Raw genomic sequence first — 18,947 nt, forward strand, 5'->3', positions numbered from 1 at the left:
AAGAAATTAGAGTTCAATATATAACATAACATGCCAAATCAAAGAAAATTGTGCCTGGAAAGATTGTTGTTATAAAAGGAAATCTATTGAAGCTTGATGTAGCTCAAGCATTGGCTAAGAAATTCTATCACCAGCCAATTTCCAATAGAATATTCCGGAATGAAATAATATTACTCAATTTAAAGATAGAAATTAGAATGAAATAGACACTTATATATTACTTGTTAAGTTTATCAATTAAATCACATGCAGATTGGATGTTATGATATCATGAAATAAAAATAAAACTAAACCTAATTTACGCTACATATCGAAGACAAGGATGTTAAATTCTTACATCACTTACGCTATGTATTTATAGCTACACAAAATAGTTATTAAAATACTAAGTACAAATAATTGAAAAGTTTTTTGAAATATACGAAAAGAAATTTGACGTTGAGTTTTCCCCCGTCATACAAGGGAGAATTTTGAAATTAAATGCTATAAAGATAATTATTATATTCAGGCAAAAAAATTACTTAGCATACTTTGGATGAATCTTCACTGTAATTAGAACGAAATCATATTCATAAAAAAATAAATTTAAATTACAACTTGGAGCATATCCTACCAATTTATTAATCGAGGTAATTTGACTTCTCTGCTCTCAAAAACATGGCTTCTCAATCCGTAGCATGAAGTGGAAAGGTAATGCTGGAATGCAGCTTCCAAGTCATTAAAGCCTCCTAATCCTAATGATTAATAAAGCCAGAAGATTCTTGTAAGTCTTCTAAGTCTAGGGGAAGCACTTTTAACGAATCTGCTTCATCTGCCGCACAAATACGCACTCACATAACACCATGAACAAAAATCTCACACAGCAAGTTATATTTGGCCGGGCTGGCCACCTTCAGCTGCTAGTTTTAGTCGTTGGTGATGTTCCACCACCTTGTAATCTACAATCTCCCTAAACAATTGGGAATCCAACATGCAGTCTGGGCGCCCATAGACAGCAGCTTGGACGCTAGCCACGAGTTTGGCGATCTCACGGCCAGAAAATCCCTCCGTTTTCTTGGCAGCCTCTCTGAAAACATCTTCGGATAAATCTTCTATAGTAATCTTCTGAGGCTGCTTCTTCGGCAAGAAGCCTCCCTTGGTGCCATTGTTGTCATCACATAAATATTTGTTTACATAGAGCTTCAATAACTTTAGACGCTCTTCCTCTCCTGGAAGCGGAAATTCAATCACTTCATCAATGCGATCAGTAACTGCACTGTCAAGATCACCTGGTCTATTTGTCGCAAGGACAAGTACTATGTCTCGAGACTGATCACCGGTTCTGAATAGCAATGCGTTTAAAGCACTTCGCTGAGATTCACTCATGTGCGTGCTGTTACGCCTGCATTGAATAAAAAATAATCACTAATCAATTGCTATAAAAAAGATATTATTATTACTATACAACTTATCACACCGATTATTTGTATAATGTAGAAGGTGAAAATTGTAATACTTTGAAGTTACAGCCAATAAGGTAAAAAGAAATACAGACACAAAATCCATAAAATGCTGTTGGTTGATCTATGCATTTAATCTCCGAATAAGTGAACTTTATTAATGATAAAAAAAAAGTCCGAACAAGTTAAAGACACTTCATGATTCTAAAAATCAAAATTAATTAAAAGACAATGTAAATCTAAGATAAACCGTTATAAAAGTATAAAGATAATCAATGTAGACTGTTGTTGTAATACACCAGTTACATTTTTCACATGTTATTCAAAAACCAAATAATTTTGGCTACCCTGCTGCGTGGTAATAATGTTTAGTTATATTTTATAGCAACAGTCTTCAAAATGCATTTTAAACTCTAACTTACTCGCAGAGGAAAGCATCGGCTTCATCAATAAAAAGCAATAGGCCTTTCCTAGATTTCTTGGCCCAATCAAATATATCATGAATTTTGGTAACAGCCTGGGCGGCCAAAGGTGCAACATCTCCACCTGTCATCATGGCATAATCCAAACCCTTCACATAAAAAATGAAAATCAAAAGTAGTTAAGGATATCATACTAAACAAATTCTGCAAAAAGCACGAATAATGAGACAGAAAATATTATCCAAAGAAATTCCATGACTAGCAAGATACTTGAGCATGATAATAATTTTAATTCTTTTGCTCATGCATCACAAACACTATATTCGGAAACTAATCTCAGATGGTCAGTAAAAACAGCTTAATAGATCATATAAGAGTAGAAAAAGCCAAATATAGATCAGAACTTTGTATTAAAGAACTAATCATCGTACCGATCTTTTTGCTATTTCCCTTGCAACCATCGTTTTACCAGTGCCTGGAGGCCCATAAAAAAGCATGTTACGAAATGGTGCCTGATGGGCTTTGGTGTTTGATGTTGCACGTGCAAGGTTCTCTATTCTTTTCTTCAACGATGGATGGAGGATTACATTTTCAAGGCCATTTTTACTTCCAATAGGCTTTTCTGTCCCAGCCAAAGTACTACTATTTAGAAGTTTATTTTTGGCTTGAGAAATTATCTTTGATCCAGGGAATTTTGCCATCGATGATTCCCGGATCAGTGATGGCTGCCCTAAAATTCGATTAATATAGCCCCAGGTGACTTTAGCACCTTCTCTGTAGAAAAAGGAAGCACAATACAATATAATCAGATATCACTTGAAAAGGAAGGAAAGAAAAACAGAATTGTTATGAACATGGATTTGAAAAATTAGGATAGAACGCAGTGCGTATTTTATCCAGCAAACACAAATTCACAAACAGTTGGCCCTACTCACTGAACCTGTCTACAAATCAAACTGTAAGTGGTTTAAAGTGATGTATCACCAAAAGGTTTCATGACAACATTTAAGAAATTGAAAGTGGTGCATGAATCAAGCCAACAACCATACTAATAAAGTGGTGCATTGAAAAGAGAGGTAGTAGCATCATAGTATGAAAAAAACTTGATTAAATGAATTCATGTTTTTCGGCTGTTTTTTTCCTTGTGGTTGGGAATGGAAGGGTTGATAATTGACCTGAGGCTGGGAGATTGATTCTTTGTAGTTGCCATCACTTCTGTAGCTTAAGATACAGAAATAACTCTTACTATTCTCTTCCCCCACAAATCTCAGAATTACACATCTATAGTTGTCATGCCACATATGATGTGGATGTTATTGATTGGTCACTATACATGCAAAGCATCCAATAGCACCATAAAACAGTTATGTACATCAAGATTATGCATTTTGGATACAACTATTTTGCAATCAGTCTCACTACTTTTCCGAAGTCTTTTGTATGGATAAAAGTACACTCACAAACATTATTATAGTGACATGACGTGACATACATGAGATGATTGTAATATGTATATCTAACAGACTTTGAAACTAGTAAAGTTACTTGGTTCAAAATCAAATGCATCAAGAAAAACAGCACATCTACCTAGTTGTATATACTCCTGCAGCTAGTGCAGTAGCTCCTCCAACAGTCATAAGCAATTTGTCCCTATCAGTCAATAAGGCCCTTAGACCACCTGCGTATTGAAAAAAAACACAGCTGAGATCATTTCCAAAGGAAAGATCAACTTATTATCTACCAATGAAAACAGTTGATAAAAACAGTGTAGTAAGATGGAATAATACAAGCTATTAACACCTTGGCAATTAAAGAAACAAAAACTCAAATCACAAAATTCTTTTAAACAAACATGCAAAAATATCTTTGATGATATATAACCTGAGTCAGAACAGTACATCTTGTAAGCATTTATGAGCACTATAATACCATGCAACCATAAGCAATACAGTACGAGATAAGAACTGGACAGAAGTTTCACACATTCAATATGCCAGTTTATTCTTGTGTAAGGATTTTACTTTGGCATAATTATCAATAGCAACAAGTTAAAACCCTTTCAGTTAACAACAGCTACTGTTGCACATTGCTTTACTATGAACTTACCAACCAAAAATTGGTATATTCATATTGGCATTAATGGCATTTATAAATAGGAAAACAGATATTTACATGATAAAGTGAAACTGCGTAGAAATTTAACCATAAATAGAAGTAGCACAACACAGACAAGGCAGTCAAAATCTCTGATCCTCCTACAAAGGCAGTATATTCTAAACACAACAGATGTGCTTATCAGCTACATACCTTCAATATGACCGAAAGTTGTGTTAATTGCAGCAAGCCATTTATCCCTTTCACCCTGCAGTCGTTCTATAAGCATTCTCCTGTTATGATCCTCTGTCAATTTTGCTTCATGTACTCGGCCTTCGGCCTCCGCCATTGCCTTAACTCTAATAGTTTCTCTTTCTATTTCAGCTCTCTCTCTATCAGTCTGACGCTGCTGAGATTGAATCTGTTCTTCAGTAGACTGTCTTGCCCGCTCCTTTCTTACAGAAGATTCCTCTTGCATCTTCACCAATTCAACATTATGTAGCCTCTGGGCTTCATGATCTGTCTGAGAATGGCAACTTATGGATAACTATTCCGTGTAAAACATTTTAATCTTACAAAAACTTCAAAGCTGAAAATGTTTAATTTGCATGAGGCTCATTCTACGGAATTTTCATGGATAGGTGGGCAAATATCAGAAGTTGTCCAGAAAACCATTAGCGAAAAGATCATACAATTCGTTAAAATAAAATTGGAAGGACTAAAAGAAGATAAGTTTATCACCAAAAGTATATCCAGTGGCAAGGACCAAAGAGAAAAACAGATTTACGGACCATAAGTTTAGGCTCAAGCTCAGTTGCTTTTACATTTTTTTTCTAATTACATTAATTCTCAAAGCCACAACTTCTTGGTCTGGCAGAAAAACATTTCTAGATGGGAATATAAATACCAAAGGTTTCCAAATTCACAAATTACACAACTGTGTACATTGCTTATTTAGTCTTCACCTGCATTCTTTTCCTTGCTAATTCATCCTCATATCGCAGCACCTGGGCCTGTCTCTGGGCTTGCTCTTGTATTAAATTACGTTGTTCTTCAGCCATTTTTCGCTGCCTTTCCTGCAAAAAAATTATTTGGCCCATCAGGAGCAAGATAAAATTTTAAAACTGTACACCAAATGATTCCCTGTGATGTTAAATCCTCAGAAGAACATAGATTTACAGACGCCTCCAATAATTGTTATCACACTTTTAACCTACTGCGGTGAGCATTAGGATGAAAATCTATAATAATAGAAAATAGGGATAACTTGGTATAAAACGGGAAAATTGCAAACGAAAAAAAATGTTGTCAAAATTGCCAACCAGTCAGCCAAGTGTTAGTTGCATATCGCATGTATGCCAAGCTTTATGGAAGACTATACAAAGTCTTTGATAGTGCAGTTTTATCTATTTTGTCAAGCAGAACATATATGGCAAAAACTAAAAGGATAAAGAGCTACAAAAGATATGGAAGTTATTTAAAAATTCAACTTACAATATCTCCTTGAGACTGAATAAGTTCGTAATGAACTTTCTCAGCGTCTAATTCAGCGAGGCGAGTTTGCTCCTGCTTTCGCATTAAATCAAACACCTGCAAAGCAAAACAAAACAAAAAAAAAAATCATAAAACTGCAATCCTTCCCGATACAAAGAACATGCGTCACTCCTCAATGAAACCAGAAAATATATTGCAGATTGAAAGAACCACGAATAAAATAACCTGCTTTGAGTAGGAAGAACTGTTGATTTCACGGAGAGCTTTGGCTCCTCTTTCTAACGATTCCGGGTCGAAACCCGACTTGTTAGGTTCCTCAGGCGCCGGAGGCTCTGAACTGCTGTCGGAAGACTGGTTCGGCGGCGCCGGCGCATTGGAAGGTGAAGAAGAGAAGAAAGGGATTCGGAAGGAAGAGTCGGCGTAGGCACGATCAGAGAACGTGGACATGGAAACCACCGCAGCGGATGACACCGCCACGAATGAGGTTAACCTTGCAGCGGCCATAGCTTAGAATGCTCCTTCCGAATAGATCATGAAGAAGCTTGGTATAGCGCGAGCTTAAACCCTTCGCTAGGGTTTAAACTGGAATGGAAAAGTTTGAGAAAGGCGTGGAGTGTTGAACAATTAAAACGCTGAACCGAATGACGTTTATAACCCGTACGGCTTTTCTTCCTACACCCCCATTATTACTGACTGCACCTTCATACTAAAATAAAGACTGTTTCTGTTTCTTCCTGCATCTCCATACCTTCTTCTCTCACCTCCATAAATTTTCAAATTTCCAAAAATGTCCCTTTATAATATTCTGGATTACGTAATCTAGAAGTCATTTTTCAAAATTTGTAATTAGCTTCCGGATTACATAATTCGGAAGTCTTTTTTTTCAAATGCATGATCACTTTTCAGATTACATAATTTGGAAGTCTTATTTAGCTTCTGGATTATGTAATCCGGAAGTCTTTTTTCAAATAAGTTTCCGGATTACATAATCCAGAAATTACTTTATGGGGGTGATACAAGAAGGATAAAAATATATTTTCATGTTGTGTATGGAGGTGGGAGAAGAATATATGGAGGTTCAGAAGAAACAGTCTAAAATAAATAAGCAAGTACCCTGCCTTAGTCCAGAAATGCATTATTTGTGTTGTGGACATAGATATTTGGAATGTTAAGGACAAAATAGTCAATTATTCATGTGTTGGGTGCAGCTCAAGAGTGATATAGTGTAGGGAGAATTAGCTTACAATTATCATTTCAAAAATTATGGGGTGCAGGAAGAAAAATCCACCAACAGATTTAATTATGGGATGCTTGGCGGTGGGCTTTTAGCCCAGTGGATCCTCTTCTTTAAATAGTGATCCGGGTAATCGACCTACTCGTAACAGGAAACTCAAACTTATAGTCATAAATGTTACAATGCATTTTTTTTTATCACACTCTTTTTAAGATATTCTCTTTTATTATATTATTTGAAATATATTTATTAAATCTCATAATTGATTAAAATAAATATTTTAATGAATAAGATAAATATGTTAAAAAAATCATAAAAAATGTATTAATACTTGTTTTATAATTTTGCTGTAATATTAAAAAAAAACTAATTATATAAGATTTATTTGATAGTAAAGATTATGACAAAAAAAGTGAATGATCTTATTTTTATATTTATTTGATAGTAAAGATTATGACAAAAAAAAAAGTGAATGATCTTATTTTTATAAGAGTAAAAAGTCGCTATACTGCAAACAAAACTAATTATGTGATTCTGAATTATTTTAAAAAATAAAATGTTAGTTATTAATTCAGATTTTATTATCTTGCTTTCGTATTTATAATTTTATTCGTATTTATAATTTTATTATATATATATATATATATTCAAGTAAATTAAAATAAATATATCAATTTAACAGTTTTACAATTTCATACAATTAATGGATTTCTACAATCTTTTCTTTTCAATTACTTTTAACAACTAATAATTAGAAGATGGTTATCTTCATAATCTAGTTAGAAGTATAAATAGTTTAAAAAATATAATTATATGGATAAAATTAAAGATACTAAAGAAAATATAGGAATAAAATATATACACTGAAATTTATCCTTTTGTATAATTGTAGATAAGCGTACATGTATGTATGTGGTGGATTATAAAAATTAAGGAAAAAATTATTATTAAAATAGGTTACTAAGTTATTCAGCTTCTAAAGGAGTTATTAAACAATACAATAAACTTATGGTGCATATATTATCTTGTGATCGGGGTAAACATTAAAAAAAATCCAAATAAAATTAAATTATGTGTATATGTTTTATGTACGTATTTTTTAATTCCTTTTGTTAACTTTTTTTGCAACATATAAAAAATTCACATTTTCAAGGATTAAAACTATATAAGACAATAACTTACTAAAATTAAGTGTATCCATTTTTTTAAAAAAACTAATGGCTTCTATTAGTAATATGGTAATGTTTATTAAAACACAATCCGAAATTTTTTAATAATTTTAATGTCTTTTATTGATAAATTTTAAAAATTAAAATATATTTAAAATTTAATAATAATATTAACACTCTAATAAGATTCAACCTTTCTAATTATATACTCTTGTTTTTTATGAAACCGAAAGTTAAAATGATAATAACATTCTAAAATCTGTATTTTTATTAGTAAATTTAATTATTTTTACTTATTTTAAAATAATTTATATTTAATGTAAATATTTAAAGAAATGAGAGAGTGAAACGTGATAATTTGGTGTTCAAACTTCTTATTTGAATTATAGACACTTATCCTTGAACACAACCTAAAAATTAGCTTATAATTTAGAGAGTAGCTTATAATTTAGAGAGAAAGCAAAGTCCTTTTAGGAGTTGCTTTTGCTGATACATTTACTTATAAAGAACACACCACATTATTGAGTTTGCTAATCCTTCATTCATTCTGATTTATCTGGATCATCAAGAACCTGCCATATACATGTTTAAAATCGAACTAATTAAAAAATAAATGAAAGTTGAAAAAAAAAACTAAAAATGGGTAAAAAATACTTTTTTATCTATTATTTCTCTTAACCCATCAGATTAGTTTATATTTTAGATTGAAAATAAAAATAAAAACTATATTTAAATATATTACTATGCGTTAAGAAATAATTATCAAATAATAAACATATAAAGTTTTGTTAAGATTTAATTCTATAGTACTTACAGTATATTTATATTTATCAAAATAATATTTTGTATTTATATTGTAGTTTTTAATTATAAATTACATAATTTATTTAAAAATATGAAGAAAGTTAAAAATGTCAACACGATCATAATTATAAGAAAAATAACATCATTTTTCTTGGTTTAATAATTTTACAGTTTTTTAAAATATTTAATATTTTTACGATACTCCCAACTTATCCGAAGACATTGATTTTGTATAATCCATATGTTATATTAAATTAAAATCGAATTGCGGAATACTCTTAGTCCTCGGTAACATGGAAGAAATAATTTTTTCAATTAAACTGAAACAACTTTTTTTACTTCTAAACCTTTTAAATAATTTTTTCATTGCAATACCTTTGAGGATCTAATTTTGTAAGTAATATATGAAAACGATTAAAAAATTGAGTTTATTTTTCTAAAAATTACACAGATTAAAATTGAACATTTTATAATTAAAAAGAAAAAAAAATGTTGATGTGCATCAATCATAGACAATTTTTGCCTTCCGCAAAAAGTGCATATAACCCTTTTTATATAAAGTCTTATGCAGAATATTCTATTTAACTCTGGAAAGTGTATAATAATTTCAAATTATTTCTTAAATATCAATAAAATAAAAAATTGAATTAAAAAAGAATCTCACTTTTTTTTTAAAATAAATTTCTACACGTATTTTTCAAGATACAATTTATCTATTTTAAATATATTTTAATAATAAAATAAAAACTCATTTGAGTGAAAGACATTCCAAAGATGAAAAAACTTATTAAGAAATGAACTTTAAATTTAATTAAACCCCATAAAACCGACTCATAAGGTGGGCTAACATCCATTTATATATAATAAATTGTCTTTAAACCTCATAAAACCGACTCATAAGATGAGATAACATCCATTTATATATAATGAATTGTCCTTATCTCTAATCCACATGGATGTGGAACGGAAGAAACAATAACTTTGAGAAAAGCGTACCTGTGTAATTAGGCAATGGGACCTGTCCACGCTCAATGCGTTTGACATCTTCTTTGAGGATCTCAAAGTGCCTTTTAACTTCTTCAACGGATTTTCCAACTACTCTTGCCACATTCTGCCATTTGTCAGGGGTGTCTCTGTCATATGTAGCAAGAGCTTCTTCAAATAGTTTGTTTTGCCTTGGAGTCCAAGATGATGCCATTTAAAGAGACTAGCTACAACAAAAATCAAAGACTCTCTAAGTCAAGGAATGATGGTATGGGAAAAAATAAGCAAGATTGGTGTTTATAAATAGAAGGGAAAGTGGTCTTGGTGGGGTTTAGGGTGTTGCCTTGTCCGAATATATCTTCCCCAAAGGACAAAAGATATTGCCACCCATTCTCTTTGGAGCTAAAAGATGGCAAATCATCACCACAAGTGGTAGAAAGAAGAGAATCGTCTTCAAATTAACAATACTCTTTCAATTCTATTTTTAACCAAAGATACTCTTTCATTATGTCACCGCACGCACTATTCAATTTCAATTTATCTCATTACTTATATAAATACTCCGTCAAATAAATATTTTCACCTTAAGTTTGAGGTGGCTGAGTTGTTAGCAAAATGATAATATCGTGGATCAATTATTGTGAGATATTGTTCACTTTATACTTTTTGAGTTCTATCACAATTTTGTTTTTATAAAATATCTCGATAAGTTAAGAAAAGAAAGTGTATTTAAACTGTCATTGATTTCGACTTCTAAACGATATGAAATTATATTTTTGTCATACTAAAAAAAAACAAATAACCTGAATGTATCTCTTTGATAAATTATAAATGTGAAAGTTAATCATTTTATTTTGAGTATAATGGAGTGTAGTCAATTATCTAATAAAAGATTAATTACTCCTATCCATGATATTTTAGGATCATTTAAGACTTTTTGCGATTAATGTTTTCCTTTTTTAGTCTCTCATTTTAAAAGTTTGTTATAAAAGGTTATATTACAAGAAAATCATGAAATAGAAACTAATTGTTAGATACTAAAATAATTAGTTGCAATAGTAACTAAATTAGAGACCATTTTAGAAACTAAAAAAAATTGGTTTCTAAATTAGTTTCTATTATTGTTAAATAGTTTCTAAATTGGTATCTAATTAGCAACCAGGGTTTTAACTACCAATTATTTAGTTTCTAAATTTGGTCTTTAATACCTTAGTTACTAAGTAGATAACAATTTATAAACTATTTAAGAATAATATAAACTATTTAGGAATCGTTTTGAATATGTGTAATCTGGAGTCATTGTAATTATTGGAATGTGTTATGCGTTATACAAATGTTTTTCTTAAAGTTTAATCATCATCTTATTACGATTCATGTATGTTATGGATTTAAGAAATTCTAAGCTTTCGATTAAATTTCCACGTTAATGTGATATAGATGTTTTCTAAAGAGTAAAAAGTTGGAAAAAATATATAATGTTAGTTATTATAAGAATTTAATTTAACCCACCACTATATGTTAATTGTTTCACTATATTAGAAAGTATTATATAATACTAAACATCAATATTAAAATAGCCATAATAAACATGTCTATTGGTTCTTTTAAAGAAAGAACTATAATAGAAGATTATTATGATAAAGTAACAAAAAACTTCATGGTTTGAGTTCACAACTTTGTACCAGATAAATAATTTTTTATTAAAATAAAATTATTTAAAATTATATTATATCACATAACAATTATAAACTGGTGTGTTTCTAATATGCAGTTGTTTAAGTGCATATGAAGCTAGTGTTGAATTGTCTCATGGGCTTAGAAAGGGACAAAGACTCAGAGTCCCTTTTTTTACAATTTATTTTTTAATATAAGAACAAAAGATTTAAAAAACAAGTTGTATATTTTTATCCAAGATTTAAGAGAGAATAATACTTTAAATAATTTTATTTCCTAATAATTGTAGTTTTGATACCCTCAATAAAAAGCATGTAGATGATACTATGAATAATAGTTATAGCACGTAAGAGAAAGTTTATGTTTCTGTAGGTTCATTCGTAATGCACCAATCAAATTGTTTTGTTGTGGCAGTGGGGTACTTTTCATAAAGAGACATTAGATATGGGTGTAATATATGGTTCCAGAATCAATAAACATGTTTATGAAGTTACAACACTCGTCCTTAAAAGAGTCCGATACTTTTATGACATATATTAACACACGTATCTATGAAGTGTTCAATTCAAAAAAGTATTTATTAATTTTATGATAATTATAATATAGTTTTAATATAATTTTTAAAAAAATATATTAATTTTTTAAAAATTCAAACTTTATTATATAAATTGTTATTATGATTATAAAAATAAGAAACAAATCTTTATAAATCAATCATGAAAAACATTTTTCTGCTCCAAAAAATAATCTAAAACATACTTGTGTACTTAAATCTTTATTGTCAATTTATATAATTCATAATTATATAATATATAGATTCGTGTCTCCGTGTCTTACATTTTAGAAATTTTACATATTTTCGTGTTCGTGTCGTATCAATGTCTGTGTCAGTTTATGTGCTACATATATAACTCAAAACAATAATATTTAATATTTTTATTAAATATGAAATAGTTTAACCTTTATGTTTATCAATTATCTAATAATCTTTATTAGAATTATTAATGATGTTTGTTATTATGACTTCTATTTAGTCAGTGAAAATAAAAATACTTATTAATTTATATAATTAGTATAACCAATTTTAATTGACGTGTTTAATTTTTTTATTACTATTTGTATGTATATGTATTATATAAACAAAATAAACAACAACCTTTGGTTGATGCGCATAAATAATCTATGGAAAAAGTGTTGGTGCTACGTAAGCCTTTATCTCCATATATACTTGTTCTGTTTCCCATTGTTGTCATTTCTTAATTTTGTTTCTATCTGCGTCAGCCCTAATTTTTTTCTTCCACCAATTTTTTCCTCGAAACATACTGTTCTTAGCTATTTTTGCCCTCTAAATGTTTTTGTTATTAAAAGATCAGGTTACTCGATATTCAATTCTTAATCAGAGGCTTCATGTCACATGAGATGAAAGTTAGCAATCAAGTGATGCATCTCAGCATCTATTTTTAGGAAATTGCTTTGAGAGTTCTGAACCGAAGAATAGTTGCAGTTTGAAGCCTCAAATATTGATACTAGACCATATGATTATGATGGTTATGATGATATATGGTTCAGATTATTCTACCACTGAATCTCCTATATACTATTTATTAGACCCTTAATGGTTCGAGCTTTAAGAGATGGTTAAACCATGAAATTTATGATCGAATAGGGAAAAACACACGCGGAAGTAATACATAATCACGAATTAATTGCAGAAAATAAACAACATAGGATTTAACGTGGTTCGGTCACCAATTTGCAATCTACGTTCACGACCAACTAATTAGTTTTTCATTCTGATTGTTACAATTTTATTACAAGCACAAAAATCTCTTAGATAGAGATTATAAAAAAAACACAATAATTAAGCACACTTACTAAAACATGGTGCCTAGTTAGTGTTGTAAAACAAAATCTCTATTTGTAAAACAGATTCTATAATATTGCAAAACAGAAAACCTAGAAACAGAGTATGTGTAGAAACGGAAATCTAAGTGAGCGCACAAACCCCCAAAACCCTTGTTCGTAGAGGACCAACGTTCGAAACCCTCGTTTCGTAGAGGTTGAATGTGGGATAGAGTCCCAACGTTCCGCAACCTAAAGGGACCTCCAGTAACGGTTCCTACCTTGAATGGGTCTCTCAGAACGTACGTGCTCTCAACAGATCCAGATCTGCTCCGCACTCTCCGGGAAGACGTAGTCTTTCTCTCCGCAACAGCTCAGAACCGCCTTGATCGTGGGAAGCAGAGTTGCTCATGTAGTGGGAAGCGGTTACTTTCTTCAACTATAAAAGCCGCAACCCTTTGCTTCAGAAATCACACATCTCTCATTCACTTTCTTCATCTTATTCACCCAACACCACGTGAAACTCCTCTTCCTATCACCTTTAAATTTTTAGTTTTCTCTCTCATCATTTATTATATTATTTTAATATTATAATATTTCTGGGTTCTATTTGGTATTACTCTTTTAAAGAGAAACTTAGTTTTAAAGCCTAAATTACAACAATTAGCTCAATCCAATTGGTCCTGACTTCACAGATTGCAATTTTGAAGAGTTGGTTCTTAATTTCAGCAGCAGTCATGAATTGTTTGCTCTGGCAACAGTAGGGCGGTTATTAAATTAACTAGAAAGGGATGGTGGAATAGAATTGGCATTATGGATGACTAGAAGTTTGATGCGCAAAATGCAAAGTATGGCCTATAAAGAACCAACAAAGAAATGTCAAGTCATTTTGGAAAAGGAAACATATTATTGCCACTTTTGTTGTTCTCTTGTAGATCTAATGGATTATGTGTTTTGTACAAAAAGGAATCGTCTGTACGCTCATGTAACAGGAAAAAGATGGTGTATCAATATCAGATCTATTCATTACCAAAGCCTGATGTGTCAACAACACTGTTTGTTCAACAGGGATATGATATGATACTTGACCATGTTCAATGCGTCAGCATCTTCTTTGAGGATCTCATAGAGCCTTTTCTGTCACCTATATGTTGTTCCCGTCATTTTTGTCTGTCTTCTGTTGGAGATCCCACATCGACTAGAGATGAGAGCCTTTCAAAGTATATAAGTGGGTGCAAACCTCACTCCATTGAGCCGGTTTTATGGGGTTGAGTTAGGCTTAAAGTCCACTCTTTCTTAATACTTTCGTCTCCATGACTCTGAAGATAAGAAGTTGAGGTTTAGTACTCATAACATAAGCAATGGTTATTTTAACAGGAAGAATTAAAGGATAAGTGACTTCATTTGTGGTAAAAAAAAATGAATAATAGTGCTGTAGGCTTTTTCAAAAAGAATGGAACATGAAGTCCATCTGTTCCCCTTAGGAACCACAATACGAACCAGGATAAAGGACAAGTGGAATATGAGAAATATGATGACCATATTGGTAATTACTTTATAGAAAAATCTTCATTTAACATTTAAACAATTACTTCATAACTTGTTTCTAAGGATGATATAGTTATTATAAAAAATAAATATTTGTAATTGCAAGGTAAAGAAAGAAAAACAAAATCAAGTAATTGCATAATTTTGTTGGGTATCAAGTTTAAAATTAAAAATTAATCAAATTTAATTATGTGCGATAACGAGTTAATGTCAAAACAACTTTTTGAATTATACTATTCGATAACTTTTTTTTGGAGTAATTATTAAACATGATTCATTCATGTACTTCGTAGTTCTTAATTTTGTTTTCATGCATGATCATATTTTTATAACATTTTAGCTTAACTGCCAGGAAACAGGTATATAACTGGATTCAAATATATCATAATTTTGCAAATAATAAGCTGAACTTTCGAAGTATTTTGTTCATGCATTATTTAAATTTATTATCTATATATATTCTTTAAAGTATGATCCATTTTAGAAATTAATAATCTATACTAAGATTTAGAAGCAAACTAATAATACCACCATTAAATATTCAAAAATCTGTTTACCTCTTGAACAGTTCATTTAAAATTCACCTTATCTTATAAGGTCTCATATATTGGGAAAATTTATCATTTTGCCATAAAATATGAAAACTAAACTTTCGTGACAAGATCTTTGATAGCATTGAAAATTTTCGTGAGCAGAGCTGTTGAAAATAAGTATGTCACTGAATTACAATTCTTAATATAACATAACATCAATTTTCAATTTCATCTCATCCAAATATTTATAATTTGGAAGTGGTCCTGTGTTGAAAAACATAACGATTTATCAAATCTAGAGTCATATATTAAGACTTATTTCACCTAAACCAATATTTTTTCTAAATATTTAGGAATACATTGTTGGTTGTTTTACACTATTTTTAAGAGACTAACCCTCCAATACTACTAGTCTCTATCTTGGAATTTCATCGACTTATTATTAAGTATATAAACTCCTCATTAATGCTTATATGAATTTGAACTTTTTCAAAATAAGTTATAATAACAAAACTAAAACTAAGTTTGACTCTATGAATGGTTGCAAATTTCAACCCAAAACTAATTGTGTGAAGAAGACCTAAACTTATTTTTTCAAGCTCAACATAAATGGTTATGAAAAAATGATCTTTGAGCTAAATGATTTCAAACTAAAGCTTGAACACATTTTCACGTCATGTTAAGAGCTTTGAGTTTTCTGTACTACCCTATACAAAAATTTTAGGAGTTAACATTATCTACTTGTAAGAATCACGAGTAAAATTACCTATAAATCGGATTAACTCGAACGCTGATTTTGTTATAAGAGAGTAACTTAAACTCAAAAACCTATAAATATAATTTTATTCTTGATAGTATTACTTGTTGGAGATCCCACATCGACTAGAGATTAGAGCCTTTCATTGTATATAAGTGGATGCAAACCTCAACCCTATAAACCTGTTTTATGGAGTTGAGTTAGGCTTAAAGTTCGAAAATCTTTCTTCTGTAGGTACGTCTTTACTCAATATTTCATCATCAAAATTTAAGAGAGGATTCAACTCGATTAATGTTCACTTTCATCTTGAACGGTTCTGGTAAAGGACAAGTAGTATGAAATAAATAATCATTAGCTTTTGAGGACCTTAGAATCAGTTAAAAGACATTCTTAATGTTGAATAAAAAAACCCATGCGTAATTGATCCCTGGTATTTGCGCCAGGAATAAAATTAGTGATTGCATTAAGAAATGGATGACGTGAGTTTCGTGGAATATGAAGCTGAAAGTGACAAGTCAGTTATAGAATATGGATAAGAAATCTATATCCACACACAAAACACAATGCTCACATTATTTTTTGTCCATATAAGAACAGACCAACAATTACAGTATCTTTGATTATTCATTTTTTTAACTGTAACTTGATAAAATGCTCTCCATTGTCAACGACTTTAACTAAAAGCAGTAATAAAAAGTGTTTATACTCTGTAACTATGGTGTAACAATTTGGAGTAGTGTTTTTCCTTGCCTGTGTGACAGTGGTACCTATGCCTTAATCTGTGTTTTCATTTCATGAGTATGCTTTGGATTCTTCCACTAACTAATTTTTTGTTGTAAGAAAGTTGAAAGTTAGATTATATTATGATGGTAGATCCTTTGAAAGCATTTGGAGAGATGGAAGTGGAGTTTTTGGTAGTCTGGAATCTGCATTTAGTGGGGCTTGTTGTTGTATAATATTGTCCAAACATGGAATAATACTCTTATCACTCAAGTCCACTTCCATAAAAGTAATGCTTACAAATTCGCCTACCCTCACTGCTACGTTGCTTGTGGGTCTGCCTTTAGGGAAAATCAAATTCCCAAAGTCTATGAAAAGGATTACCGTTGATACGACTACTTGTTTTAAGTTGGAAGGTGTTCCTGCACATAAAACTGGCTCTAATCTCTGGTCGATGTGGGATCCCTCACGTCAAGACTATCAAATCGTGCGTGGGACTATATATTTTGGGTGGTCCAATAGCGGCCCGACAGCGGGTGACACGATAGGCCCAACACAAACACTCGTTAGGATAGACTCGAAAATGGCTCTGATACCATATTACGAAGTGGACTTTAAGCCTAACTCAACCCCATAAAACCGGCTCATAGGGTTGAGGTTTGCAGCCACTTATATACAATGAAAGACTCTAATCTCTAGTCGATGTGAGATTTTCAACATAACTCTTTATGTATAAGGGTTGGACTACCCCAAAGTGGTTTTCATTTATTTATTTTTTATTGCTGATAAAAGAATAAAATTGATAGGACTACTCGTACTTATTAGCTTCTTTTTCTTTTATCAAATTAAATCATTTTATAGGTTAAAATAATTAAATTTTAAAAAAAATTATACTATCACAAATATTGTAATCGTACTAATTAATGAAAAGAAACAAAGAGGTTATGTTTTAATATAAGAAAGAAAATAAACCATGAGGGGCATGAGGGGAATGAATAGAGAAAGTATCTTAATTTTTTTGCCTATACATTTCATTGATTTCTTTTACTCTTTATTATATTTAAATAGCATATGCTATAAAAATAAATTAAAAATTCTCATAATTTTTATTATTATTATTATATGAAAAAAATTCTGAAAACTTTAAGAGTTAACTTCACTAAATCTTCATCCCTATAATCTTTGGCCACTGGTAAGGGGCTTGCAACACTCAAAACTGCACACCTTGTCTTGGTTGAGTGAAGTTGAGTGCGCTAAAATATATAAAATAAAATTTAATAAACTATATTACATATAAATTTTATAACTTTTTATGCACCACAAAAAAGAGTAATATTTAGATATTCTAGAGCGATTACACTTAACGGAAAGCCTTACTTTTGTCATCCATATTTATTAGCACAATGTTTAATCCACGTCCACACAGTCAAACTATAAATCAAGATAATACAATTATTACTTATTAAAAATCATTAAGTTATGAGAGGGTTTATTAAATAATGTATAATCGCACACACTTACACCAGGAACACTTATATGACATGAACACGAAAATATACATATAATCTCTAAAATGTGGGACACGGGGACACTATGTAGATATTATATAATTATGAATTATATAAATTGATAATAAAGATTTACGTGCACAAGTATGTTTTAGTTTTTTTTTAAGTAGAAAGACATTTTTCATGACTAGTTCAAAATGTTTTGTTTCTTATTTTTATAATCATACTAAAAATTCATACAATAAATTTAAATTTTTAAAAAATTAATGTGTTTTTCCTTTGTAAAATTGTGTTAGAATCGTGTTAGAATTGTCAGAAATCCAACAAATACTTTTTGAATTGGACACTTCACTGATACGTGTTCTACGAGTGTCGGTATTCAATACATGTGTCTGACACGGACACCTCATTTAAGAGAAGTTTCTGAGTCTCATAATGATACTTAAAAAAAAATATAATTTTAATAAATTTGAGCTAGAAAATAGCGTATTAATAATAGAAAATGTGAAGATGTGGTGGTGCCGATAACAGAAAAGACAAAAAAGAAAAAGAGTTTGAGCAGAAGAAGGCCCATTTTTTATGAACGTGGATTTTAGCTTGGTAGCTTTCAAACATAAATTGTTACGCTGCATTCTCTCAGCCACTATTTGTTATATTTTAATCTATGAATAAAGAATAATTAAAACACAACATCAAGAGTTGGATGCATATTATTTAAAACACGT

The 18,947-nt window shown here is 30.6% G+C and overlaps 1 protein-coding gene across 1 annotated transcript; it reads right to left on the reverse strand.

The window, feature by feature from the left end:
• Nucleotides 1-530: 530 nt before the first annotated feature.
• Nucleotides 531-6,071, reverse strand: LOC137810231 (uncharacterized). The gene is made up of 8 exons (XM_068611387.1): nt 5,675-6,071; nt 5,450-5,545; nt 4,921-5,031; nt 4,169-4,478; nt 3,449-3,539; nt 2,293-2,635; nt 1,862-2,010; nt 531-1,381 (listed from the first exon to the last, which is right to left on the reverse strand). The coding sequence occupies exons 1-8, from the start codon at nt 5,951-5,953 to the stop codon at nt 868-870; spliced, it is 1,893 nt and encodes a 630-aa protein (XP_068467488.1). The 5' UTR covers nt 5,954-6,071; the 3' UTR covers nt 531-867.
• Nucleotides 6,072-18,947: the final 12,876 nt, after the last annotated feature.

This window comes from Phaseolus vulgaris, chromosome 2 (assembly GCF_000499845.2).
Source record: "Phaseolus vulgaris cultivar G19833 chromosome 2, P. vulgaris v2.0, whole genome shotgun sequence".
NCBI lineage: Eukaryota > Viridiplantae > Streptophyta > Magnoliopsida > Fabales > Fabaceae > Phaseolus > Phaseolus vulgaris.

What these genes read in the sequence shown, in the direction of transcription:
- LOC137810231 (XM_068611387.1), bottom strand. Translation starts at nt 5,953, where the DNA reads ATGGCCGCTGCAAGGTTAACCTCATTCGTGGCGGTGTCATCCGCTGCG. An exon ending in TAGCAAGGAAAAGAATGCAG is followed by an intron (nt 4,479 to 4,920) that starts GTGAAGACTAAA and finishes TGCCATTCTCAG; the next exon opens with ACAGATCATGAAGCCCAGAG. An exon ending in GCAGGAGTATATACAACTAG is followed by an intron (nt 2,636 to 3,448) that starts GTAGATGTGCTG and finishes CTTTTTCTACAG; the next exon opens with AGAAGGTGCTAAAGTCACCT.